Source organism: Zosterops lateralis (genome assembly GCF_965231275.1).
Source record: "Zosterops lateralis genome assembly, chromosome: 3".
NCBI classification, from domain to species: Eukaryota; Metazoa; Chordata; class Aves; order Passeriformes; family Zosteropidae; genus Zosterops; species Zosterops lateralis.
This window is the reverse complement of record NC_139764.1, coordinates 113,510,028-113,537,453: the sequence shown is the minus strand read 5'-3', so window position 1 is coordinate 113,537,453 and position 27,426 is coordinate 113,510,028. Positions and strand designations below refer to the sequence as shown.

The following is a 27,426-nucleotide window of genomic DNA, read 5'->3' as shown; positions in this document are numbered from 1 at the left end:
GAACCAGGAGTGACATGGGGACCCTGAACCTGAAATCAGCAGGTATTTTCCTGGGGGACTCCTGTGAGGAAGAAAGACACAGATCTACTAGCAGTCAGAGCTGACATTCTCCAGCTCCACACCGTACTGGGAGTTGTGGTGGTGTATGTACATCTTATGGGCCCCCCTTCCCAGTAAAGCTAAAATTACTAAAGAGCTGGTCTCCCGGCATTCATAACAGGAGTGTCTGCCTGGGAGGAGCTGGGATGGGGAGGGAAGGGCAGGTGGGGAGCTCTGAGAGCACCAATATTGCTCTTAGTTTCTCTTCCTCCTTTTGCTCTCTTCTGCCTGCCCTTCTTCTCTCTCCCTCCCCAGAGGAGCCTCTTGCTGCCCCTGGATCCCTGGAAGTGTCCAAGGCCAGGTTGGACGGGATTTGGAACAACTTGGGATAGTGGAAGGTGTCCCTGCCCATGGCAGGGGGTGGAACTGGATGGGCTTTAGGGTCTCTTCCCACACGGAATCCATGAGGATTTAGGGAGATGAGAATGGTACAGGGATCCCTTTGAGTTCTTTTCTAGTATCTAAAGAACATGCAAGAGATACGGAGGGAGACTTCTTATCAGGCCTGGAGTGCCAGGACACGGAGAATCGCTCCGCTCTAACTCCGGGCAGGGCCAGATGTGAGTTTTGGGCTCTTTTTTTTTTTTTTTTTTTTCCGCTTTTCCGGCTCCCCTCACGCGTGGGGCCCTCCCGGCCGCCAGGCGGCGCCATCTCTGCGGGGCGGGGTGTTGGTGACGTCACGGCCACGCCGGGTGGGCCGATGCGGCGGCAGCGGGAGCGGCCCCGGGAACAGCGCCGGGAACAGGGGGAATAGCACTGGGAACAGCGGGAACGCCACCATGGAGTACGTGAGGCCAGAGCAGCTCGCCGGCTTCAGCAAATACAAGGTAGCGGCGCTGGCGGGGGCCGGGCTCGGGGCCTGGCGCCGTGAGGAGGGCGCTGAGGGGCGGCCGGGGCTGGCAGGGGCGGCTGGGGGAGGTTGGGGTGCCTGGAGGAGGGGAGGCTGCAGCGGGGCCTGGGGGCCGGGCTGGGATCTTGGGAGGGGCTGTAGGGAGACCCGGAGTGTGGAGGGAGCCCCGGTTTTGGAGTGGAGGGAGGAGCCGCAGTGAACCCCGAGGAGGAACTGTAGGGCGGCCCGAGTTTTGGGAGGATCTGCAGTGAGATCTGGGGTTTTGGGGTAGAGGGGTTTGCAGCGATGTGTGGGGTTTTGGGGGACTGCGGTGAGAGCCTAACCCCGGGTTTGGAAGGGGTGGGAGGTGCAGTGAGCCCCAGGGTTTGGTGGATTTGCACTGACACAGGTTTCGGGTCAGGGAGTTGGTGCTACAGTGAGACCTGGGATGGATGGTGGTGACAGGCTGCAGGGGAACCTGGAGTTTGGGGATGGGGCATTGCAGGGAAACCTGGGTTTTGGGATGAGTCTTCAGTGAGACATTGGGGTTTCAGGGTAGGGGTAGCTCTGCAGTAAGACTCCAGTTTGGGGGTGGTTGCAGGGAAACACAGGGTTTGAGGGGATGGCTACAGTGAGACCCGAAGTTTGTAGGTTGAGGGGCTGCAGAGAGACCCGGGTTTTGTGGCAGAGGAATTGCAGTGAGTGAGAACCAGGGTTTGAGGGGCTGTGGGTGCAGTGAGCACCAGTGTGGTGAAGGTGGGAGTTGTGTGCCTTGCTGGGGGACCCCCGCCCTTGCTGGAGTGATCAGGGTGTGACTGGGAGCTTCTCCCCCTCGTGGGCTGGGGTCCAGGGAGGCAGTGGTTACTTGTCCCTGCACACAGTGAGCTCTGGGGCTGTCCCCTCCATGAAGGGACTGCAGAGAGGGCTGTGCGTTTCCTGACAGCAAAGGCAGCCCAGGAACTGTCCCCATGGAGCTCAGGACTGCCGTGCTCCTGCCCTGTGAGTGCTCCATGCAGTCACAGCCACGGAACCCACATTGTTCCTGTCTCCTCGTGCCAAGCTGTGTCTTGTTCAAAGCACTGGGAATCTTGGAAGGAAGTGCTGGAAGTGCCAACAGGCTCTGCTCTGGCATTTAAATCCCCAGAGTCTGATTTTGGGTCAAAGCAGGTAATATCCTTAACACAGAGGAATGCTGGGTCCTGTATTTATGTGGACAGGAAGATGTTTTCCATATTTGTTTCTTCTCCCACACCAGCAGTGAAGTAAAAAGGCTTCACCTCACATACTTTGATTTGCTCTTGTTGTGGGATCCATCATATGGGCCCACGTTCCTGTCATCCTCCCAGGGTGGCTCATGGGGTGTCATTTCAGAGTGTGGGACAATCAGGACAAGTCTGAGCCCTTCAGGGAGCAAAGCTCCTCCTGGAGCTGTCTGTGGGGGCCAGGGTGGCCAGGGCTTGCTCACACTCCTCTGGCACCCTGGTGACGTGGAGAGAAATGGACCTTGGAGGGTGACTTGGAATGATGTGTCAGGGTGCACAGGATTCCCTGTGGAAGGCTGGCGGTGTGGGGATTCATCAGGAGAATCTCTGCCTGTTTAGAAAGGCAATGAACAGCCATGGGTTTGTGTGGGTGCTGCAGGAAGGTAATGAAAACACTGAGCTGTGAGCCAGGCCTCCCTAAGGGACGGATTTGGCTCCTACAAAGAGAATTTTTTTGCTCCAAGAGGGAGACTGTTGGATGTTCAGCCTGTTTCCTGTCGTGCTGGAGGGATTGGTGGGGTTGCTGCCATCCCTCTCAGCACCTGTGCAGGGACAAGGGGGGCTCCAACTTCAACACCCTTCTGGATTGTGTGGCAGGGACCAAAAGTGTTCCCAGGTTATTTCCTGAAGACACCTCTGACAAAAATGCTGCAGCTGTTAAATCTGGGAGCAGAGCCCTGAAAGATGAAGGGTGAGGAAGAAGGTCCCACACAGCACAAAAAGCATCAGCCACTCGCTGTCCCCAGTTAGGCACTGGTGGGGAGATCCCTGGCCTTGCTTTGGGGCCACAGGGCTGGAATGTGGGAGCAGGGCTCTGATGGAGCTGTGTCCTGAGTACAGGAGGAGCTTTGCCCCAGAGCCTGTGCTTTTACTGAGTCAGTAGAGGCTTTGACAGGAATGGGTGGGTTCACTTTGTGCTCCAGGAGCAGCATTTGTGCCCCACTCGTGTCTCTGCCCTGCTGCCTTCCTTGCTTCCTCTCTGTCTAGTTTCCTTGGGGAGCTTTGTTCCTGGCTATTTTAGCTTTGGGAAAGTGGCTGATCCAGCACAAATCTCTGTACTGGGTCATGTATTTCAGCCTTGATTTAGGCATTGAGGCTTGGCGTGCTCTGCCCTTTGCAGCTCCCAAAGCTGGGTTACCTTGTCAGACTCACAGATGGGGCTGGAAGGGACCTGAAATCTCATCCAGTGGCACCCCCCACCATGGGCAGGGACACCTTCCACTATCCCAGGTTGCACCAAGCCCAGTGGGACAGGAGGGGACAGATGAGGGGGTCAGGTTCTGCTCCCAGTGAACAGGGATAGGACAAGGGGAAGTGGCCTCAGGCTCAGGTTGGAGAGCAGCAGGAATTTCCCTATGGAAAGGATGGTCAGAGCTTGGCAGGTCTGGCACCACCTCTGCCCAAGGAGGTGGTGGAGTCTCATCTCTGGAGGTGTCCAGGGAATTCCTGGATGTGACACTCAGTGCTCTGGGCTGGGGAAAAGGTGGGGATCTGTCACAGGTTAGACTTGATGGGCTGGGAGGGCTTTTCCAGCCTCAGTGATCCTGGGATTCTGTGCCTGTAACACTCCTGCAGCAGGAGAGGAATTCTTTGAGTGTAGTAAATGTCCCTCTGGAACAGGCTAAGCTAAACTGGGAAGGGAGGGACCAAATCCATGCTCTGTAGGTGATGTGTGCCAGCCCTGCCTGGCAGCTGCTGAGGCTTCCCCTGAGGCCGGACAAATGCCAGGGGACTTGTCAGCCTGGGGCAGGTGATGGCTGGTCCTGGCAGGCTGGAGGTCTTGATATCCAAATTCAGTGCTTGTTTTGAGGCCATGGAGCAGGATTTTTGTGTCCATATCCCAAGGGAAAAGCAATGCAGGCACCCTGCTCTGGTCGGGTGTTGAATGTCCTCTGCCTGCCCTCTGTTACTGTCAGGTGTGGGATGTCCCTTGCCAAGAAAGCTGCAGCCAGGCCCTGCTATTTCTGGGTGCAAACTTGCAGTTGGATGCCAGAGGTCAGGTTCTTACCAACTGTCTGCAGATGGCCTAGTGGCCAGCTTCTGGGCAACCTCCTTCTGGAAATGTGTGGGGAAATGGGGCCCTTGGGAGTGTTCACAGGGGTGTCTGTTCTGCTTTGTGTCCTCTGCTGGAGAGGGGCTTTGGACATGGGTCTGGAGGGACAGGACACAGGGAATGGCTTCCCACTGCCTGAGGGCAGGGATAGATGGGATATTGAGAAGGAATTGTTCCCTGGGATGGTGGGGAGGCCCTGGCATACGATGCCCAGAGCAGCTGAGGCTGCCCCTGGATCCCTGGCAGTGTCCAAGGCCCAGTTGGACATTGGAGCTTGGAGCACTCTGGGGTAGTGGAAAATGTCCCTGCCCATGGCAGAGGGTGGCCATGGATGGGCTTTAAGGTTCCTTCCCACCCAATCCATTCTCGGATTTGATGATTCTAAGTGAGGGCACAGCTCTGCAGCTTTATGTGTCCTTGGCAGTTGCAGCCAGCTCTGATGGTTTGTCCCTGTCTTTCTGTATTCCAGTCACATGCCTTGTCTTCTCTGTAGCGTTTTTCTCACCCAGCCTTGTCTGAGCTGCTTGTGATTCCGTATTGTCCAGCTCTACCCTGAGGGATCCTGTTTTCTACTGGTGTCTCTGGTGTGATGGAGCCAATGATGACTATTCCCAGAGCTGTGATCCGTGTGTGGCTCTTTGATCCAGGTCCCGTAGGAGCAGGGAAGGTGCCTGAGTGACAAGTGTTGTGCAGGAGGCTCTGGCTGCCCGTGAGTGTCTGCTCTGCTGGTTTCCTCCCTTTGTGAGCTGGGTGCAAGTGCAAGTACAAGGCTTTGTCATGATGCCATATGGGTCTCAGGCATTCCTGGAATCTTATCTTCAGGGATCTTGGTCTGGGGCAAATGCCAGCAAAGGAGGAGGTGGGAATGCCACTCCTTACCTGAGCACAGGAGGAATGGAGAGGGAAGGTGATGACATGTGTCACGTTTGAGTCCAAAGGTGGACCAGGCTGGTGACTCACCCCAGAAGCTTCTGCGACCAGTGAGAGTTCAGCAAGAGGAAACTCAAATGAGACTTGAGAAGGGCCTTATATAGCAGAGCTGCTGCTCCAAAAACCCTCAAACCCTTCCATTCTGTGTCCTTGTGAATGAGCAGGAGCTGGTATGGCCTTAGTGGACCTATAGGTGCCCTTTGAAATGCTGTTTATTAGAGCTGACACTCTGAGGAGGAATATGTATGGATACTACATCCATTTGGATGGTGGGAATCCCAGGTGGGGGAACAGCAAATGGACCTCTGATCCATGTGATTGGCAGGCCCCATCTGTAGAAAATCCTTCCCACATTTGATTATTCAAGTTCTTAAAGGGTTTTATTACAGGAAAACAACTCTATTCCTCATTTCCAGTGTTAGATGGAAAGGACGTTCACAGGAGAACTTGGAGACCTTGGGGCACTGAATGCACCGAGGCTTCAGGGACTTCCATTTATTGTGGAAAGCATTTTCCTTCTGGATGCTCTCTTCCCTTTTCTGCGCCCTTCTTCCAGGTGAGAACCCAGCTGCTGGTCCCATCTGTGCCCTGAAGAAGAGGGTGCTCTGCCCCTCAACCAGAAATCCCATTGGCTCCAGACTTGGGAGCAGGGCTGCAGATGCTGCACCATAGGAAGCAGATGGCTGGAAGCTGTTCCTGGCAGGATTTTCTAGGCTGCTCTGCAAACAGGAGCCCTGAAGAGATCTCTGCAGGGTATTCAGAAACACCAATGGCAGCTCAGACCACTGGAACAAGAACACTGGGAGCAAGGGAAGCAGGAAGGGAAGCATTTTGCTGCTGGGCTGTGAGGTTCAAGGGCACAGTGATTAAAGGCCAGTGCCTCCCTCCAGCCTGCCAGCTCTGATTCTCTGTAGCAGGAAAAGTGAGAAGGAGGGGAAGCCTTTGAGCCCGGCTCTGGAATCACTTAACTCCTTCCCCAAGGGCTCTTTTAATTGCTCTGAGACAGCCGGGTGTGTGTCTTTAAACACATGCAGCTTCCCAAGGTGCTGCCTGGCACTTGCTGCGCACCTCCTAGACTCTGTGATTTCCAAGTTAGAGGCATTTTTCTTCTTTCTTCTCCTTTTCTGTGATTAAATTCAAGGGTTTGAAGCAGTGCCCAGCTTAGTGTGTCCCTTGCAGCTCTGGTGGTCTGAAAAGTGCTGTGGTTGGAGGAGACAGCAGCAGTGCTTATGGATTAACTGGGAGCGACTCAGCTCACGAGCCTTGGCTGAGCTTCTCCCCTCTGCTAAGCAATGAGATGAGGGGAAGGGATTTATGCTGCTTTCTAGAGACACTTCTGACGTGCTGGAAGGTTTTCATGAGTGATGAGCTGGTGCCACTCCTGGGACTTGCTCTGGCTGTGTTTACATCTCTTCATTTAGAACAACCCTGAAACTGCTGCTGAAGTGCTGCTGGTTTCTGAGCAGTGGCCTTTGCTCTGCAGGGTGTCAAAGGTATTGAACTATGTTTTGAACTAAACTCACTTGTTTTAACCACACTGTGATGGTGATGAAGCTCTTTGTGGTCAGGACCTACTGCAGCTTCAGTCCCCTGTGGGTCCTACAGGGTTTTTAGGAGGAACTTCAAACCTCTGTGGGTCTTTGTATGAGGCTGTGACTCACCCAGGGACAGGCAGCTTGTGGCTGTATTGGCTGCCACATCTCCCCTGGACATTTCCAGGGATGAAGCAGCCACAGCTTCTCTGGGCATCCTGTGCCAGGGCCTCCCCACCCTCCCAGGGAACAATTCCTTCCCAATATACCGTCTCTCCCTGCCCTCTGGCATGGAAAGCCATTCCACCTTTCCTGTCCCTCCACCCCTTGTCCCCCATCCCTCTCCAGCTCTCCTGGAGCCCCTTTAGGCCCTGCAAGGGGCTCTGAGCTCTCCCTGGATCCTTCTCCTGTCCAGGTGAGCACCCCCAGCTCTCCCAGCCTGGCTGCAGAGCAGAGGGGCTCCAGCCCTGGAGCAGCTCTGTGGCTCTTCTGGACTCTCTCCAGCAGCTCCAGGTCCTTGTGCTGTTGTCCCCAGGGCTGGAGCAGCTCTGCAGGTGGGGTCTCACCTGAGCACAGGGGCAGAATCCCCCCTCCTTGCTGACCACACTGGGGGATCAACCCAGGACTGAGGGTTTTCAGGTGTCAGCACACACAACCAGGTCCTGTCCATCTTCCTGGATTCCTTGTCATGTCCCACAGCAGGAGCCCTCTGGGCTCTTCCCTCGTGGTGCAGGTGAAGAACAACTCCTGCTGTGCCCATCTGCCTGCTGCACACATCCTGCATCCTTAGGGCCACCTGAAGCAGGAGGCTGCTCTTCCCAGCTGGTGGCTGGGAACATCTGCTAAAAACAGGTGCTTTTCTCATGGATGTGAGCACAGTGGAGAAGCAGGAAGCTATATTCCCAATCCCAGATGTCAGAGGTGCCACGATGAGCAGCCACAGACCTATGGAGGGGATGTAGTAGTTGAAGTGGTGACAGTGCTAAGCCTGCTGGTGCCTTTGGCTGTGTGGCTTTTTCATGTGCTGGAAAAGCCACTCTCCTTGGCATGCAAAGCAGAGTTGGGTCTCAGCTCCTGCCTTGAGTGTTGCAAGATGTGCAAAGCCATCACTTAAACAGAGTGTGGGCTGCTTGTCAGACCATCTTGGGGCTCTTTAATTGCACTGAAAGTTTGTTGCAATGTTTATCAGTGTCTGTTGAGTCTTGGCTACAGGGAATTCCGTCAGAAAAGTTACCCGTTGCTAATGAACAGCAAGTCTTTGGCTGTCCAGAGTGTTTGGAGGAGAACTGGGAGTGCATTGTGGAAATTCAAGTATCACTTCCCATGGCTGGCTCCAAAAGTGGCCACATTACAAGGGTTTGTGTCAGTGACCTGACTCACTCTGCTTCACATCTTGCACAAAGCTGGATGTCAAGTGTGAGTTTTTTCCTGTTAATTGTGAATTTCTTTGTGGAGAGGCGGGATGAGAGAGAGGCAGGAATGTGCTTTGGAAGAAAAGGTTTTATTTGTGCCCTTCACAAAGGCTCTGTTGAAACTTGGGGGTAGCATTGCCCCTCTTTCCCAGCAGTGCCTTGCCTTACCTGGAATCATCTCCTGATGTGTGTGGCCTTGTGGCTTCCTTGAATGGGAAAGTTCAACTTTATTTCTTGAATGAGAAAGTTCAACTTTATTTCTTTTTCTAGGGATTGTAAGAAATTCTCTCTTCTTCCACTGACTTGTGCATTATCACAGAATCCCAGACTGGTTTGGATGGGAAGTGACTTAAAGATCATTTATTTCCAACCTCCTGTCAGGGGCAGGGACATCTTCCATTATCCCTGGTTGCTCAAAGCCCCAATGTCCAGCCTGACCTGGAACACTTCCAGAGATCCACAGGCAGCCTGGGCACCCTGTGCCAGGGCCTCCCCACCCTCAAAGGGAATAATTCCTTCCTAAAGTCTAATCTAAACCCACCCTCCTTCAGCTCAAGACCATTCCCCATCCTGTTCTCATGGTTATGGGTTGGGATCAAATCCAGTTCTCCAGATGGGCTGAGGTTTTGCCAGTGTTTGATCTCCCCAGAGGCTCATGGCCTCCGTGAGGGACATCCCTACCTGGAGGTGCCAGAGCAGCTCACTGACCCTGCAGGAAGCAGGTTTTGGGATATTCCCTTGGGGAAAGCACAGGGGTATGGAAGTTTGCGAGTGATGAGAGACTACTGCCTTCTCTGCTGTCCCTGCTGTTCCCCTTGGGCACACAGAGCTGCTCTGATCCCCCCTATTTTTTTGTAGCCCAAACCAGCTCTGGCAACATAGGAATTTTTTCTGGCTGTCCCAGGGTTATTGTAACAGGTTTCCTGTTCCTGCATTTTTGATTCTGCCTTTTCTTCCCCTCTCCCCCAGTCTTCCTCCCCCACATCACCCCTCTGATCCCTGGATTGCCACTCCAGAGGTTCATTGCTGACTGATCCTCTCCTAACTGCATCCCTGAAGGTTCATCATTCCCAGCTCACCATCTGTGCACCCCTGTGCAGCTGACCACCTCACACTCCAGCAGAAGCAGTGGTGACCCATATTCATGGATATTTGATGCTCCCAAACAGGGAGAGCTCCTGGATGCAGCTGGAATTGGCAGGTTGCTTGCCAAAGCCTGCCATCAACATCAAGTGTTGCTCCACATTATGTATCTGAGGGGAAACGACTTCCCCTGCACCAACACAACAGTGGGATGCGGTCAGGACTTGGCTCCACTGCAGTGGGGCCAAATCCCATCTCTGCTCCACCCCAGGGTGATTCCAGTGCTGGGACAGAGCCACAGTTTGCTGTGTCCCACCTGGAGCTGCTGTGCTGGAGAGAGAGACTGCACTGGATTCTGCCCTGTGAGGGTGATGAGGCCCTGGCACTCATTGGCCAGAGAAGCTGTGGCTGCTCCATCCCTGGAAGTGTTCCAGCCCAGGTTGGACAGGGCTTGGAGGGACCTGGGATAGTGGGAGGTGTCCATGCCCATGGCAGGGAGTGGCACTGAATGGGCTTTTTAAGATCCATTCAATCCAAAGCAATCTAGGATTCCATGAATCTCCCAGTTGGTGTCTGAGAAACAAGGCTGTGAATATCAGAGTGTGTTGGCTGGGCAGGAATATGGTTTTCCCAATGAATCAGCACGTGCTGTGGGGATTGGGGAGCAGGAGGGAGGCTTCTGCTCACTGTGGCAGTTCCTTATTGAGGAATGGCTCTGGCCTTGCTGGGACCCTGCAAGTGTTCAGTCCTGGGCTCCTCCCAACAAGAGAGACCTGCAGGGCCTGGAGCATGTCCAGGGAAGGGAACAAAGCTGGGGAAGGGAATGGAGCCCCAGGAGAGGCTGAGGGAGCTGGGAAAGGGGCTCACCCTGGAGAAAGGGAGGCTCAGGGGGGGACCTTGTGGCTCTGCACAACTCCCTGACAGGAGGGGACAGCCAGGGGGTGTCAGGCTCTGCTCACAGGGAACAGGGACAGGAGGAGAGGGAATGTCCTCAAGCTGTGCCAGAGCAGGTTCAGGTTGGATATTGGGAACAATTCCTCCCTGGAAAGGACTGTCCATCCCTGGCACAGCTGCCCAGGGCAGTGGTGAAGTCTCCATCCCTGGAGCAGTTTGAAAGCCCTGTGGATGTGGCACTTGGGTACATGGGACAGTGGTGGCCTTAGTGGTGCCAGAGGATAGTTGGACTCGATGTTCAGAGAGGGCTTTTCCAACCTCAGTGATTCTGTGCCTTTATACTGTGTTTTTGGAGCATCTTTCATTGCTGGATGTCTAACCCAGTGAAACCCAGGTAGGAAGAGGGATACAGTGAAGCTGCATCTGGGACACACAGCCAGGACATCCACATCCTTCCTGCAGCTTCCTGCTGGGAGCCAAACCCATGGGCTCGTGTGGTGGGTGCAGCTCTCCACTGCCAACATGCTCCCTTCTGGTGCCAGCTGAGAAGCGACCTTGGAAAAGACAAACAGGGCTCGAGTTAATCAGTACCATTACAGGGCGAGGTGACTCCTCACACGCTGGCCAAGGGTGGGCATAGGGCAAACGTGCCTTGTTTTTCCTGGCACGGCTCTGTTCGCTTCCCTTTGCTGGGATTGGTTGAGGTTTCTGCCTCCTGGCTTATCTTGAGCCTGAGGGGAGAAGGTTCTTAGCTTTGTACCCTCTCTGTATTTAAGGAGATTTGTAGGGAACAGCCTCATGGATTTGCTGGAGCTGATCTGCTGAGTGCCCTGATCCTGCCTGGAGCACCTGTGAACAAGATGGGATGTGCAAATCCATCTTGTTTGCTGTCCTCAGCACAGGTGTCACCAGTGCTATGCTGAGCACAGCAGACCTGGGTGTCACACCCCAACACCGCTGGGCCCAGACAATGGTGGTGGTGTGAATCTCACCAGGCACATGGTGGGACTCTTGGCATGTCCTCTGCAGGGCCAGGAGCTGGATTTGATAACCCATGTGGGTCCCTCTCAGCTCAGGATACTCTAGGATTCTGTGGCAGTGCTTGGTCTGCTGCTGGCCCCAGGAAACCAGATTACTTCAAAGCGGAATTGTTTTTTCCGGGACAGGAAGACCATTAGTAGAATCTGGGCTATAAATCTGTATTTTTTTCCTCTTCAGACACATAATTGGATCTCCCACAGGCATCCTGGTTGCACGATTAATGTTGGGTTGAAGCCATACAAGCCATTTGTGTCTGTAAATCCCATAATGACGCCAGCCAGCTTGTCTGTGATGGTACCACAGCCACCAGGCCTGTCCCCAGCACTTGGGGTGCCTGTGGCTCCCTGGATCCATCCTGGCATGGACAGGAGGCTCCTGTGTGATGCCAGTGATAAGGTTCTTGCTGCTGGGTTTTGCTCTTTCCCCTAAGGAGTTCTCATCCCAGTCCCGAGGGAGCTGTCTGGGCTGGATTGGCTCCTCTCTGCAGCTGTGAGGAGAAGCTGTGTCTGTAAACATGGAGCTATTTTAGAGCAGGGCCCTTTACAAATGCCTGGCTGCTTTGGGAAGGAGACGCTGGGATGTATGAAATTCCTTCTGGGCACTTGTCTTTTCCCTTTAACCTTCTTTGCCTGAAAAAGGGGCAGAAATCCAGAGTCCAGGCTAGTGACAATCTTTGATCGTGATAGACGAACAACTTACAGAGGGATGTGAGTCACTAGACCAGTGTGTGGAGATCCAAAGTGCAGAAGGTGACACTGATTTCCAGAGGATGAGGTGATGGAATGATGGAGCCAGTGCCAGGCTCAAACACTGCTGGGTTTGTGGCTTCACAAGTGAAGAGGTGGAAGGGACAACTTTAGTAATGTTTGTAAGGAAGACTCCAACAAGAAAAAAGCAGCTGGAGCAGACTGGGCATGGCCAAGATGCTCTTGGGATCTGTCCCTGAAGATGTCTGACAACTCATTGGTATTCTGGGAGCAGCTGTCCTGGGCAGGCAGCCGTGTCCTGGCTGGCAGGAGCACTGTCCCCAAGGGTGGCAGCCAACCCAGCACCAGAGCCAGCCCTAGTTCTGTCCCTGTGCCCCAGAGTGTCCCCAGAGTGGGCACAGCATGGCTGGCCTTGCTCAGCACATAAAGAAGTGTCCTGTCTGCAGCCTGGCAGGAGCTGGGGGGCATAGGAAGGATCTCAAGCTGTGGGGGAGCATCCAGAGGGGCGCAGACATGGGGAAGGGTCTGGAAGGGCCACACAAGGAGCAGCTGAGGGCACTTGGCTTGTTCAGCTGGAGAAGAGACTGAGAGGAAAGGTCATGGATATCAACAACTTCCTCTCGAGGGGTAACTCTGATCTCTGCTCTCTGTGACAGGGATAGGACCCAAGGGAACCACTGGAGCTGTGTCAGGGAGGCTTAGGTTGGATCTCAGGGAAAGGCTCTTGCCCCAGAGGATGCTGGGCACTGTCCAGGCTTCCCTGGGAATGGGCATGGCTCCAAGGCTCCCAGAACTCCAGGAGAGTTTGGACAGTGCTGCCAGGGATGCCAGGGTGGGATTGCTGGGGATCTGTGCAGGGACAGCAGTTGGATTCCATGATCTGTGTGGGTCCCTTCCAACCCAGGATAGTCCATGATTCCATGGTTGCATCAGCAAACCTCTGCAGAGAAATGGCTTTTCCCACGTCTTTGAGTTCTGCAAGCAAGGTGGGAACATGTGTGGCCATAGGGAAAAGCTGTTTATTGACTATTATCCCCAGTCCTTGCAGAGAGAGAGGAAAACTTCCCAAGCCATGAGCCTGGTGAAACTTCCCTGAGGTATTTTCCAAGCACTGAGGCTCCAGAGCACTTACCCTGCCTTGCTCCAAGCCTTGCATCTGTTTTCTTGTTCCAGGCTGTTTTGGGGATAATGAGATTAAATCAGTTTCTCCTCCTCCTCCCCTAACTGGTGCTTCAAATCCTATTATCTTGTAAAGTATTTGGAATTCTGGCCCCCAAAATTGCATTAAGCTGAGATAGAAATTCCTTGTGGCTTAGAGTCACCTCCAGACGGCCTCGGGGTTTGTTGCTTCTTGTTCTGCAGCTCTTGTGGCTTTGCTGCTGTGGGGATGCAACCTCTGGGGCTGAACCCCAGAGAGATGGACTGACCCTGCACAGGGAGGGCAGGGAAGGGCTGGGAGAGGGTACAGAAATCCTTGCCAAGGATGAGATTCACCCAGGTGGGAACAAATGCTGTAAGATGGGACACCAGGAAGACCTGGTGCATCTTCTTGATCCTGGTGCCTGTCTTGGGAAGGGGGTGTGTTGCTTTGCTCCTTCTCAGCACTTCTCTGCTTCCAGGGAAAAGTGGAGTATGCAGACAAGGAGAGGAACAAGTTGGAGCAGTGACAGGGGCTGGTTCAAAGTCATGGCCTGGGGAGGGAACACCTGGAGCTGCTCCTGCTGAGGGGTTTCCTTTTACCAACCCAACCAAATTTGGTACCTGTTGAAATGAGTCCAGAGGAGGCCACAGAGATGCTCCCAGGGCTGGAGCCCCTCTGATCTGGAGCCAGGCTGGGAGAGCTGGGGGTGCTCACCTGGACAGGAGAAGGCTCCAGGCAGAGCTCAGAGTCCTTTGCAGGGCCTAAAGGGGCTCCAGGAGAGCTGGAGAGGGACTGGGGACAACGGGTGGAGGGACAGGACACAGGGAATGGCTTCAAAGTGGAGTAGGGGATTTGGGTGGGATATTGGGAAGGAATTGTTCCCTGAAATGGTAGGGGGGGCCTGGCACAGGGTGCCCAGAGCAGCTGTGGCTACCCCTGGATCCCTGGCAGTGCCCAAAGCCAGGTTGGACATTGGGCTTGGAGCAGCCTGGGACAGTGGGAAGTGTCCCTGCCATGGCAGGGGGTGGCACGGGAGTTTCTGGAAGGTCCCTTCCCATCCAAACCACTTTGGGATTCTGTGGTTGGGACTGGACTCGGGCAGATGCCTGTGCTGGAGCTGGGGGTGTTGTCCCAAGCAGGTGGGTGAGCAGCACCTTCTGCCCAGCCCAGGAGTTTGATAGCCTATGGAATTGTTCTTGGGATTCTTATCAAAGTGCTCCTGGGAGAAAAGGACTTTAGCCAGGGTAATCTATGTTTAGAAGGGTCTGTGAGAGCAGATAATAGCTCATGCTGCTCTTGAGAGCCAAATGATGTCAAATTTTAACTTTCTAGCTGGAAGTTGTTTCACGCCTTGTCTAGATCTTTGATTTTTATTTCTATTTTTATTTCCCCCGCCACAAACACACCCCAAGCACCTCAAATGTTGTAAAAGTGATGGGATGAGGGGTAAGAGCTCTTCCTCCCCACTCCCTAAGCTACCTCTGGTGAAATCTCAGCTCCTCAGTGGAGAGGGGCCCTCTGAGACTCATCCTGGTCAAGGGGCTCCTAGTCCCACTGGGAAGTGGGGATGGAGATTGGGACCATAAGAGAGCAAAGGGGTCACAGCAGAGCAGGTGACAGATGGCACTGTTGGGGGATAGGATCCACACCATTGCTCCTCATCCAGGTGGGGCAGAGCAGTTGGAAGCAGTTGAAAGGATCAGCATCTTGCTCCTTGCCTGTGTCCACTCAGAGAGCTGGAGCTGGCATTTCCAAAGGGTGGAGGATTGGTGGGGGCTACATCAGGAGTCCTGTGGGGGTTCCACACAGGATGGGGCTCAGAAGGTTCCAGATCTCTCCCTAACTGTTGAGTTTTGTTTCCCTTTCCCAGTACAGCGCCGTGGACAGCAACCCCCTGTCCCTGTACGTGATGCATCCCTTCTGGAACGCCGTCGTGAAGGTGAGTCCCTGTCCCACCCCGAGCAGGACAGCACAGCCCAGCTCACCTCTGTAACACCATTAGCTGCTTCGTTTGTGGTGCCACTAATGAGTGAGGGGCTGTCTGCAGCCTGCCCTGAATCCCTGGTTGCCTGCATCCCAGCCCAACGCTTCCTCCTGCCCCGGGATGCTCCGGGTGCTCCTGGCAGTGTTGTCTAACACCCGGACGGTGCAGCCGTGGCTGGAGCAGCTCCTGCTCCTCAGTCCACGTTTTAATGAGTTCATCTGTTCTTTTGCTGCTTTCCCATAGATCTTCCCTACCTGGCTGGCCCCAAATTTGATAACGTTTTCTGGCTTCCTGCTGCTTGTCTTCAACTTCTTCCTCATGGCATACTTCGACCCTGATTTTTATGCTTCTGGTAAGGCTGCATGTTCCTGGTCAGATGGGAAATCTGTCACCTCCTCTGCTGGGAATTCCAGTGATCGTTGGTGAAGCCCCTGGGTCTGGGCCTTCCCAAAGTGACTGGGACAGAGGAGGGGATTGAACTGGCTGGGCTTTGTGACAAGAACTTCTCTGGGTGTGACACCTTCCCTCCAGCTGCCAGGGAAAGATGCTCCTGGCTGGCAGCAGGTGGGAGAGGGAGGAAGAAACAGCCAGAATCTTGGGTTGGATTTGGCTCTGCCTGCAGAGCAAACAACCCAGTGCCCTTGTTTGAAAATCTAATAGGAAAATGTTAGGAAGTGCTGCTTCCCTGAAAACAGCAGGTAGAGCCTTGTTTTTCACATCCCAGCTCACTCCCTTCTTGGCAAAACCATCACCACATCAGACTAACAAGTACAAATCCTCTTTCTGAGCTTCACCATTCACAGCTTTACACTTTCTAACAGTCCCCATGTTCATCTGTCTGTGAATCCAGTGGTTCAGTTCTGTCCCTTTGCACATGGAGGAGTCCCAGGGAAAGGATTAATGCAGTGTGATAATTGTTAGGAGCTTCTTCCCAATGTTTTTCTCTCCCTTAGACTCTGCCAGGTCTGGTTTAGGTTGCTCAGGAGGGTTTGTGTAGTTCTTCTAAACTGGACCCATCACCAAAACACAGTTACGTGGCAAAAATCCTGGTTTCTTGGGGTTGCCTTTGTTGGTAGACAAGGCTGTTGAGGGCTGGGGTGGCATCCATGGCTGTTGGCCAGGATATGGTCCATGAGCCATGAGAACAAAAGCTGTCAGTAGCTCAAGGTGAAACCCTCCAGGACATCAGACATCCAGAATTACGGAATCCCAGAATGGTTTGGGTTGAGGGGACCTTAAAGCCCATCCAGTCCCACCCCCACCAGAGGCAGGGACACTTTCCACTATCCCAGGGTGCTCCAAGCCCAAATGTCCCACCTAACCCTGCCTCTGGCAGTGGGAAGCCATTCCCCTTTGTCTTGTCCCTCCAGGCCCTTGTCCCCAGTCCTTCTTCAGTTCTCCTGGAGCCTCTTTAGGCCCTGGAAAGAGCTCTAAGAGCTCCTTGGAGCCTTCTCTTCTCTGGGCTGGACATCTCCAACTCTCCTAGCCTCTCAAAAATTTGCTTTGGAAGGATGGAGAAACTCTTGGCTTGGTACCCTTTCACATACACGTTTTCCATGTCCTGCTTGGGAAGAAAACTGGTGAAGTCTCCAGAATTTTTGTGCCTTCCCTCCTCCTTGGGTGCCTTTGCAGACGTGATGGCCTCCCTCCCTTTGCTGCTGGAAAGGCACCTGAGGAAACAGGTGGCATTTCACAGGATCACTGTTCCCCCAGGAGACCTCCCTGTGCCCTCTTGCTGCCAAGGATCCGTGCCTCTTGCTGCCCTTCTCCAGTGTCCCCTTGGGCTCCCTGATTGCAGGCAGCTCCACTGGCTCACTGCCAAAGCCCTGCTGGAGGAGGTGGAGGTGCTATTAGGGAAGAGCTCGGTTTCCATTGGCAGGATGGGACTGGAGACTGGGCGGGGAATCCTGGCGTGTTCCTGCGGGGGCAGGGAGTTGCCACATCAAAGGGGCTCCACTTGATGCTCTGTGAGCCAGTGACTGAGGAGTGTCCCTCTGCACACAATTCCATGGCCTGCAGTGGCACTCCAGAACTGGCCCCAGGTCTCAGATCCCATGGTTTTGGAGAGCTGGGAACAAAGGACAAATATATGCTGGAAGGCAAAGTCCTCACTGACCTGGTTTTATGAGCTGTTGTGGGGCAGCTCTGCCATCAGGGAAAGCAAAGCTCACATCTCAGATTCTCTGTTTGAGTCCTCGTGGCTATGCCTCTTGGAGCAAAATAAACTCTCTGGAAGCACATCCTGAGCTGCCCTTGTGAAAAACGAGTTTCACTCTCTTAGAAAAATTTATAAGTTGGATAAAAAATAAAAATAGACAATTAGGAGACAAAAAAGCAAAAGTATCTCGGCTGAGGGTGCCTCACCAGAAAAGCACACTCACTCCTTCAAAAACCTTGTTTTTAAGGATTAACCTTTTACATATGCATTTTTCAAACATTCCTTTGAGTTCAGATGTTCCCTTGGTTTTTGCCCCCATCCCTTTCTTCGAAACTTGCTCTATTGTACCAAAATTGACATTTTATTAGATAAAGTCCTTGTTGGCACCTGGTAGTCTTTTTGATACCAGAAGATCAATAAATTCCCTCTTGTAGCTTTTGTTTCACTGCTGTCTCCATCTTATCAATTCAGGAATATGGAAAAATTCTCTCTCTCCGTATCTTCTGGTTTGGATAGTTTAGATATTACAAAGAGAAAAAAACCTAGTCTTTTTACTGTTAACACTTTGTTACAATCAGAAAACACATTCATCACCTTTCTAAACTCTATTAATAAGACACAGTACAATTATACCTATAGTATTCATTTTAATATTTGCGAAAAGCCAACTTTATATTATGCATTTATAACATCCTGACTCGGGTCTGTCTGATCCCTGCAGCTCCTGATCACCAGCACGTTCCAAATGGTGTGTGGATCGTGGTGGGGCTCCTCAACTTCATGGCCTACACATTAGGTAAGAGTTTTCAAGGTCACCCACCATGATCTGGGTGTGTTGTCCCCTCTCTGAGCCCAGGGGAAGTGTTAGATTCTATGTTCTTGTCAGGAGCAGTTTCTGGGAGCTGCTTTCAGTGTGGACACAACGAAGTTGTCCCAGAGCATCTGATGGGAAAGGAGGATACTGGAACTGACTTTGAGATGAACTGTGAAGCTCTGTCTTGAGTCTGCTTTAAATAATCAGAGAATCCTAGAATGGTTTGGTTGGAAAGGACCTGCAAAATGCTCCAGTTCTACCCCCTGCTATGGGCAGTGACACCTTCCACTATCCCAGGTTGCTCCAACCCCATCCAGCCTGGCCTTGGACACTTCCAGGGATCCAGGGACAGCCACAGCTTCTCTGGCCAACCTGTGCCAGAGCCTCCTCACCCTCACAGCCAAGAATTCCTTCCCAATATCCCACTCAAATTTCCCCTTTTCCAGTTTGAAGCCATTCCCCATTGTCCTGTCTCTCCAGGCCCTTGTCCCTAGTCCCTCTCCAGCTCTCTTGGACCTCCTTTAGGCACAGGAAGAGGCTGCTTTAAGGAATATAAAGGAAATACAAGGAACTAAATACAGTCTCATCAGACTGTTGCATTTTTCAGCCTCCCGTGGAGCAGGGGATGGGAAGCCTTGATGGAGGGCGGAGGTGGGGAAAGCTGCTGCTCCTTGGCTCGTTGCTTTGTGTGGAACCTCCAGGACAGCTCCATGTTCCTTTCCCTTTTCCCAGATGGCGTTGATGGGAAGCAGGCACGGCGGACCAACTCCAGCACCCCCCTGGGAGAGCTCTTTGACCACGGCCTGGACAGCTGGGCCTGTGTGTACTTTGTGGTCACCGTGTACTCCACCTTCGGCCGGGGTTCCACCGGCGTCAGCGTCTTCGTCCTCTACCTCCTGCTCTGGGTGGTCTTGTTCTCCTTCATCCTCTCCCACTGGGAGAAGTATAACACAGGGATTCTCTTCCTGCCCTGGGGATATGACGTCAGCCAGGTGGTAAGTACGTGCCCTGAGAACCTACTGGGTGCAGGGGTGTTCTGCTGTGGGTACAAAGCCTTGTAAATCATGGAATGAGCCCATGGTGATGGACTGTCCATGACAAACAAGGCCTGAAGGATGGACATTGCCTTGGCTCTCCTCTCCTTGGTTTCTGCATGTTTTTGCCCACTGGAATTGTTGCTTTACATAGTTCCCTACATGGTGGCAGTGTGGGTAAATTGAAGCCTGGAAGTTTGAGATGCCTTTTGGCACCACAAGGATCTGGGTCAAAAATTCAGCAGAGGTAATTGGCTTGTTAATTGCTGTCCCTGGAGAAAAGATTCCTGGGGAGGTGCCCCTCCAGACCACAGTCCCTTGGCAGTGGGTATTGAGACTGGTGGTGATGGACCCCTTGGAGTATTGGTGTGTCCATCCCTCCTTAAGGAATCCTCTGCAGGAAGCTCTTCCTGAAGAGAACTGGGACCTGGGAATGAGGCAGCTCACCTGGATTGCTGGCAGGCCTTCCTCCCAGCCCAGATTGCTCCAAGCTTTGTCCAGCCTGGCCTTTGACACTTCCAGGGATGGGGGAGCTACAGCTTCTCTGGGCAACCACCCTCATTGTAAAAAACCTTCTTCCTTATAACTCCTTATCTTATCTCCATTAATTTATCTTCTGGCTTGTCAGATGCTGGGTGGGAAATGCAACGAGTTGGAAGGAGAGTTCAATTAATGCAGCTGCATTAACTGGAATAATCCTCTCTCCTACTAAAAGGAGACCAGAGCTGGTCCCTGACTGTACTCTGATCCTTTCTCCCAAAATGTTGCTTAACCCAGGTCTTTGAGCTGCCTGCTGGAGAAAGGCAGGGGTGGAGGGCAGAGCAGCGTGTTCCACCCAGCTTCAGGGGACTATTAAAGCTGAAATAGCCCTGGTGAGCTTCTCCCTGTAATCCAGCAGCAGATGGATAAGGAAGAGTCCCTGAATGACCCCGCCAGGGTCACTGCAACTGGTGTAAAACTTGTGCTTTGGTCACCTCGAGAGTTCAAGGCTGGGTCAGGGCATATTTTCTGCAGCTCCTGGTCATCTTCTCATGGAATCACTGAGGTTGGAAAAACCCTCTGAGACCATCAAGTCTCAGAGGCACTTGGCACTGTCAAGGCCACCACTGGCATGTGTCCCCAAGTGCCATTTCTACGTGGGTTTTATATTCCTCCAAGGATGTGACTTCACCACCTTCTTGGGCAGCCCCTGCCAAGGCCTGACCACCCTTTCCAGGATGAAATTCCTGCTGCTGTCCAACCTGAGCCTGCCCTGGCCCAGCCTGAGGCCATTTCCCCTTGTCCTGTCCCTGTTCCCTGCGAGCAGAGCCCGACCCCCCAACTGTCCCCTCCTGTCAGGGAGTTGTGCAGAGCAACAGGGTCCTCCCTGAGCCTCCTTTTCTCCAGGCTGAGCCCCTTTCCCAGCTCCCTCAGCCTCTCCTGGGGCTCCATTCCCTTCCCCAGCTCCATTCCCTGCCCTGGACAAGCTCCAGCCCCTGCAGGTCTCTCTTGTCAGGAGGGGCCCAGAGCTGCCCCCAGCACTGGAGGTGCCCCAGCAGTGCCAGCACAGGGGACAGGCACTAACCAATCCAATCCCTGCTCAGCAGCTCACCTTTCCTACGCCTGGTAACATGGGATATTTGTGGATTTATTTTATTTTTCTCCTTCCTACTGCTAGGTAGGACTGAACATGTCATAGTTTAGAGCTGCCTTTCCCTGGAGCTGCCTGGCACAGGCATGGTGCTGCCAGCCCAGGTGCTGCCAGACTTGCCCCTCACATTTCTCACCTCTGCTTGTCCTGTGCTTTCTTTCAGACCATTTCAATTGTCTACATAGTGACAGCCTTTGTGGGAGTTGAGGCCTGGTATGCACCTTTCCTGTTTAATTTCTTATATAGAGACCTATTCACTGCAATGATTATTGGTAAGAAACTCCATGTTGAAGCCTGTCTTTTAAACTGCACCTTTTTCCCAAACCCCCTGCTAATGACCTGCTAACACTGCTCTGTTTGCTGCCCCGGGCTGTTGTTGAAGTGACTAATTGAGGGTGTTCTCACAGCCTGAGAACCTTTTCCAGGATTTCAAAACAGGGTTGTCTCCTGCAGAGTTATTTTGGAGGACTTAACTCTCCTCTGTCTGGGCTGACTTCACTCCAGAGAAGCTTAGTTTGTCTTCAGTGAGAGCCTGGGGATAAAACCATTGTGATAAACCCAGAGTTTCCAGGGGATAAAGCCCAATGTGCAGGGGGTGGTGGGATGTGGCTCTCAGTGGAGCCTCCCCAGCCTTGGGCTGGTTTGGGGGGATCAAGACACTTTTGTTTTGGTGCTCTGGGGCTCCCTCTCACCCTGAGCCCAAACACTGCGTGGGAGGGAGGTTGCAGCCGTGGAGGTGGGTGGGAGCTCTGCTGTTTGGGGATCCTGCCCTCCATCCACCCACCTGAACATTGCATCATCATCATCATCATCATAACAAAACTGAAATAAAGGGCCAGCCTCACTCTCCTGTGGTCAGTCAAAATAAGCCACTGCAAAAGGCAGAGCTGAGCTGATGTTGTTCAATGCCATTTTCCTAATTCACAAGTTCTGCTCAGTTTGTTTTCTGTGTCCCTTCAGGTGCTCTTTGTAATTGCTTAATTTTGAGTTAATTGGTGTGTTAAATCTACTTCCTGCACTTTTATCGAGTGGATGTTCCCAGCTTTCCTTTGACAGCTGGGTAACTTAACATGAATAATGAATGTGCTTTTCCCTATATGAAAAATTGAGCCCAATTCCCACACTGAGGGAGAGGAGCTGGGTTATTAAAGCAGGAATCTTTCCAGCTCTGTTCACACACCTTCTGCTGGATAAACAGGGGAGGAGTTGTGCTGGAATATCATGGATAGTATTGATGGTTCTGATTGAGGTCAGGATTTTTCAGTTATTTGGGTGCTCTGTATCATTTGTCCAGTTAAATGACAGCTTTTTGGCATGTGGGCCACTGGAAATGTTTGCACGCAGCCAGAGAAACAGCAAATTGTCTTTCTTGTGAAAGCTCTTGTGCCCAGCCATGTCATTTAAGGAGTGTGCACTCCTGTCTCATTAGAGTTGTATTATAATTAAGCTTTGTCACTGTTTAAAGCACAAAACCGAGCTCCTTAATGCAGTCCTTTCAAATGGAAATGTCTTCAACTTACAGCAGACTTTAACTTTTAATTACAGCTCTTGGGCCAGACTTGGGAGCAGCTGCTTCCAAATGTGCTGAGCTATTCCTGGGGCACTCTCAGAGCTATTTTTGGTGCAGGGAACTTAAAGCAGAGCCCAGCCAGAGCCTCCTATTTGGGGTGCATGGGGTGTCCCCTCTGCCCTGGGGCACTAATGTAGCACTTTTCTCTTCCAGCCTGTGCCCTCACTGTGACCTTGCCCATGAGCCTGTACAACTTCTACAAGTGAGTTTGTAGAATCCCAGGAGGGTTTGGGTGGGAAGGGACATGAAAACTCCTCCTGTGCCACCCCCTACCATGGGCTGGGACACTTTCTCTATCCCAAGTTGCTCCACTCCCCGTCCAGCCTGGCCTTGGACACTGCCAGGATCCAGGGGCAGCCACAGCTTTTCTGGGCACCCTGTGCCAGGGCATCTCCACCTTCACAGCCAGGAATTCCCTCCCAGTATCCCATCTATCCCTGCCCTCTGGCAGTGGGAAATCATCCCCCCTTGTCCTATCACTCCAGTCCCTCTTCACCTCTCTTGGAGCCCCTTCAGGTACTTATTGCAGGCAGCACCAGGGATTTCTCAATGATTCCGTGTTTTTTTCATTTCTTTGCTTGTGTTTCAGGGCCTATAAAAATAACACCTTGAAGCACCACTCTGCGTATGAAATCCTGCTGCCCCTCGTGTCCCCGGTGTTGCTATTCCTGCTCTGCACCACCTGGATCTTCCTGTCCCCCACTGACATCCTGGAGGTCCAACCCAGGCTCTTCTATTTCATGGTTGGAACAGCCTTTGCCAACATCTCTGTAAGAGCCTCTGTTTTATGATTGAGGAACTGGAGAATTGGTTAAACTGAGTTTTCACATGTGCTGTGAGCAGCAAAGTGTTGATGGGAAAGGAGCTCCTGCCTCCTTTTGGGGATAAGCTCTAAATGGGAGGACTAAATTTTTTGGTCAAAATTTAATTTTTAGCTGCATAGTGGTAGAACCATGGGATTGTTAAGGTTGGAAAAGGCCTCTGAGACCACTGAGTCCATTTGTCCCCCAGCACTGCCAAGGTCACCCCTGCTCCACGTTCCCAGCTGCCACATCCAGAGGGTTTTTACATCCCTCCAGGGATGGGACTCCACCACTGTCGTGGGCCTTTTCCAATGTTTAAAAACCCTTTCCAGGAAGAAATTCCTGCTGATGTCCAACCTGAGCCTGCCCTGGCCCAACCTGAAGCCATTTCCCTTTGTCCTGTCCCTGTTCTCTGCGAGCAGAGCCCAACCCCCCCTGGCTGTCCCCTCCTGTCAGGGAGTTGTGCAGAGCCACAAGGTCCCCCCTGAGCCTCCTTTTCTCCAGGCTGAGCCCCTTTCCCAGCTCCCGCAGCCTCTCCTGGGGCTCCATTCCCTTCCCCAGCTCCATTCCCTGCCCTGGACACGCTCCAGCCCCTGCAGGTCTCTTGTCAGAAGGGGCCCAGAGCTGCTCCCAGCACTGGAGGTGCCCCAGCAGTGCCAGCATAGGGGACAGTGTGACAGATCACACAAGTGACCATCCCCTCTGCTCTGGGGACAAACAGCTATGGCTCCCAGAGCCCACACCAGGCTCAGGCTCTTTCCCTGTCCCCTCAGTGCCAGCTGATCGTGTGCCAGATGAGTAGCACACGGTGCCAGCCCCTCAACTGGATGCTGCTCCCCATCGCGGCCGTGCTGCTCCTGGTGGTATCTGGGCTGGCTCCTGGAAGTGAAACGCTCCTGCTGTACCTGCTGACCGCCTTCCTCACCCTGGCACACATCCACTATGGAGTGGTCGTGGTAGGTGACAGCTCCTGGGCTGGGCTGGGACCAGGAGTGCTGCTGGTTGGGGCAGGGAGTGCTCTGTGTAAAACCGGGAATGTCGCTTGGAATGGTTCTGTGAGCCTGTGGAATTTGGGCTTGGATTCCTCGTGAGAGGCTTGGGGAGGTTGCATGGGATTGAAAGGAACTGCACAGGATGTGACAGGGGCTGTCCTTCCCCTGGGGTGTTTTGGCCAAGTTGGAAACCAAGCACAATATTTGGGTTGGGAGGGACCTGAAAGCTCATCCAGTGTCACCCCTGCCATGGCAGGGACACCTCCCACTGTCCCAGAGTGCTCCAAGCCCCAATGTCCAGCCTGGCCTTGGACACTGCCAGGGATCCAGGGGCTGCCACAGCTGCTCTGGGCATCCTGGGCCAGGGCCTGCCCACCCTGCCAGGGAACAATTCCTTCCCAATATCCCATCCAGCCCTGCCCTCTGGCAGTGGGAAGCCATTCCTGTCCCTTCAGGCCTTGTCCCAAGTCCCTCTCCAGCTCTCCTGGAGCCCCTTTAGGCCCTGGCAGGGGCTCTGAATCTTCCACTGAGGTCTCCAAGGTGCTGGGAGAGCCAGGCTGGAGTTGGGATTTTCCTGCTGGGGAAAGTGGGATCACAGCAGCTCCAGGGCCTCCCCTGCTGCAAAGGCTGTGCACAGATCCAGGGACTGGTTTCCTTCTCATGCTCTGCCTGGCTCCCTGAGTTTTGATTAACAGGGAGAACAAACGTGGAGAAGCCCAGAGTCCCACTGGGAATGCCCTGGGAAGCAGCTGAGGAAGGAGGACAAGGGGCCACATGTCCCAGCTGAAGTGGGGACACCCTCATTGGGAAGCCCCTTCCCCTGGGAGCCCCAGTTCCACCCCGGAGCCTTTGGAGTTGAGTCCCAGCTGTAATTACAGCCAAAGAGTAATAGCCAGGTTGCCTTGTCTTTCCAATTAGTGTAATGAGGCTTCTGTGCAAGAAGGATTTGAATTACTAAGAAGCTTAAATAAACTTGGTCTTGGAATCACAGCTGGAGATGGGGCTGAGCAGGTGGTGTAATCCTTCTGCCCATCCCCTCCTGGGAGATTCCCAGTGCTCTCCTCCTCTCTGCTCCCTCTTTCCCTTCCTCTGACTTCCCAAGGGCCCATCTGTGCCAGCTCCTCTTCCAGAAGGAAAGTCCCTTTGAGCTGAAGAGCTTTTAAGGGCTTTGGGATTGGGGCATAATCCCAAACTGCTTTGAATTTGGGAAGAATTATTAGGAATAAAGCCTCTGCCCTGACTATGTCAAGCTCAGCCTCCTTTTGCAGGAAGTAAATTATCCAGCTCCCACGTTGAATGGATTCAGGAATATTCTATATAGATATCTGAGATGATCAAATTAATTTAAACAAAATAATAACAGAACAGGGTAAAATCCTGCAGGCCTGGGCTCAGCATTCCAAACTTCTGCCCCTGTGGAAGGCAAGAATGGAGGGTGATCCTGCTCCCAGAGAGACCAGGGGAATGGAGCAGGGCTGCTCCATGTGGAGCCAGTGCTTAGGGATGGGGACAGGGACAGGGCTGGGCAGGGGTAGGGTGGGGAGAGTGTGTGGCAGGGGCTTGGTGGGAACAGGGAGCAGGTCTGGGGCTCTGCTGTTCATGCCTGGGAGTGGGGATAACCTCCCAGGAGCCAGGATAACTCCATGTCTGCCTCGTCCCCAGGTGAGCCAGCTGAGCAGGCACTTCAACATCCGGCCCTTCTCCCTACGGAAGCCCACTCCGGACTGACTGGGAGCAGAGGAGGAGAAAATCGGCCTGCGGGCTGCAGAAGGACTGTAAATACCTGCTGCAAATACCTGTAAATACTTCAGCCATCACCACAGATCCAAACTATCCTCTGGACAGGGCCAAGGACACGTGGGATCCGCTGCAGCCGGGGCAGGGCTGGGCCGGGGCGGCTCCTGCTGCTCTTCCATCCCTGCAAGCTTCGGGTTTTGGGTGGAGCTGGAGGAGGAGGAGCCTTTCAGGTCGCAGTTACTGTACCTTAGACCAGCTGAATGTTCCCAGAGAAGCCTCTGACTCCAGCCCTTGCTCAGGGAAAGCTGCTTGGGGAACGCAAATGCTTTACCTGAGCAAAGCACCTTGGCCTGACACCAAAACCAACACAGCTGATTCCTCCAAGGGCAGGGGGACATCCTGGTGGTCAGGGTAGTTCCTGGCTGTCCCCAGTCCTGCTGCCTGGACAGTCTCTGTGCTGGGCTGGTACTTTGGGAGCAGATGGTGACAGTTCTCCCACATTCTGTCCTGCCTTCCTGCTTTTGGGCAAACACTTGCTTGCACCTTTGTTGTCTTTTTTTTTTTTTTTTTTTTAGGGGGGAAAAAAAAGACAAGACGCTCAAAACTTTGCAGTTCAATCCTAATTGGGGGGCTTGGAAAATCAAAGCTCAATTTCCCACGGGAATGAGAATGTGGCTTCTGCACATTGTGTGGTACCTGGGACCACATCTTGACATGTTCCTGTGTGTCCATGTGTGTTCCCAGTCTGAGAACGGTGTCTGGGCTGTGGAAGGTGGCTGAGACTGCAGAGCCAATTCTTGCCATTCCTACCAGCATGGATTTGCTGTTGTGGGTTGGCTCCATGCATCCTTTCCTGCTGCCTGAACCCCTTTTTCACAGCCAGGAACAGCCTGGCCCTTCCCAACTGCAATTCCACTGCTAGGAGAAGCACCTGAAGCCCCATGTTGGTCATGTGTGCACCTTCAGGATGCTCCCAGGGGTGGGAACCTTTCCAGATCTCCTTCTCTTTGTCCCCAGCACCCGCGTGTCTCATCCAGGCATCTCTTTGTTTACTGTCCACTTGTCAAAGATGTGTTTGCGTTGATTTTTATTTTTTAATTTGTTTTTATAATTGAGTTTGAGTGGGGTGGTGAAGACTGAATGCTGATTTTCTTTCCTGCTGGCTTGATTCAATGAAGACCTGTGCTTGAATGAAGAGTGTAGCTTAAACCCAGGCTCTGGAAAGGCTGCATCCGGAAGTGAACAAGCACAGCTGATTGTGCAGGTGGAACTACCATGGGAACAAAGTCCTTCAGACACTGATTGTTTTGCAACGTGGGGCATCACAGCTTGGTCAGAGCAATTTCCTTCTGCAGGGGAAGCCTCTTCCTGCTCTGGGAAACCTTCAATGTGTAACTGCTATTTAATGCTTTTCCTTTTGGAAATTGGAATCACTGTCATGCCGACGAGGAGACTGGAAGCCCTGAAATTGAGTTTGTGAGTTTGTGGGTTGCTTGGTCAGCCCCTGGGCAGCCCTTGGTCATCCCCTGGGCATGGCAGCCCCTGGTCAGCCCCTGGTCACGATACAGCCTGTGAGGAGCAACCTGGGCCCTTCCCAGAGCTGCCATCTGTCGTGGGAGGCCTCAGATCTCCATGTGCTCATGTGTCCATACTGCAGCAGGGCTGGGAGAGGGGGCCAATGGTTCTTGGAGTTTATTTAATAAAGAAGTAGCTTCCTCCAA

General features: G+C 53.1%; 1 protein-coding gene across 1 annotated transcript; it reads left to right on the top strand.

The window, feature by feature from the left end:
* Positions 1–480: 480 nt before the first annotated feature.
* On the top strand, positions 481–27,426 carry SELENOI (selenoprotein I). The gene is made up of 10 exons (XM_083858245.1): positions 481–926; positions 14,854–14,922; positions 15,211–15,319; positions 17,847–17,921; positions 18,672–18,934; positions 20,767–20,875; positions 22,327–22,375; positions 22,763–22,943; positions 23,750–23,932; positions 25,631–27,426. The coding sequence occupies exons 1-10, from the start codon at positions 879–881 to the stop codon at positions 25,745–25,747; spliced, it is 1,203 nt and encodes a 400-aa protein (XP_083714371.1). The 5' UTR covers positions 481–878; the 3' UTR covers positions 25,748–27,426.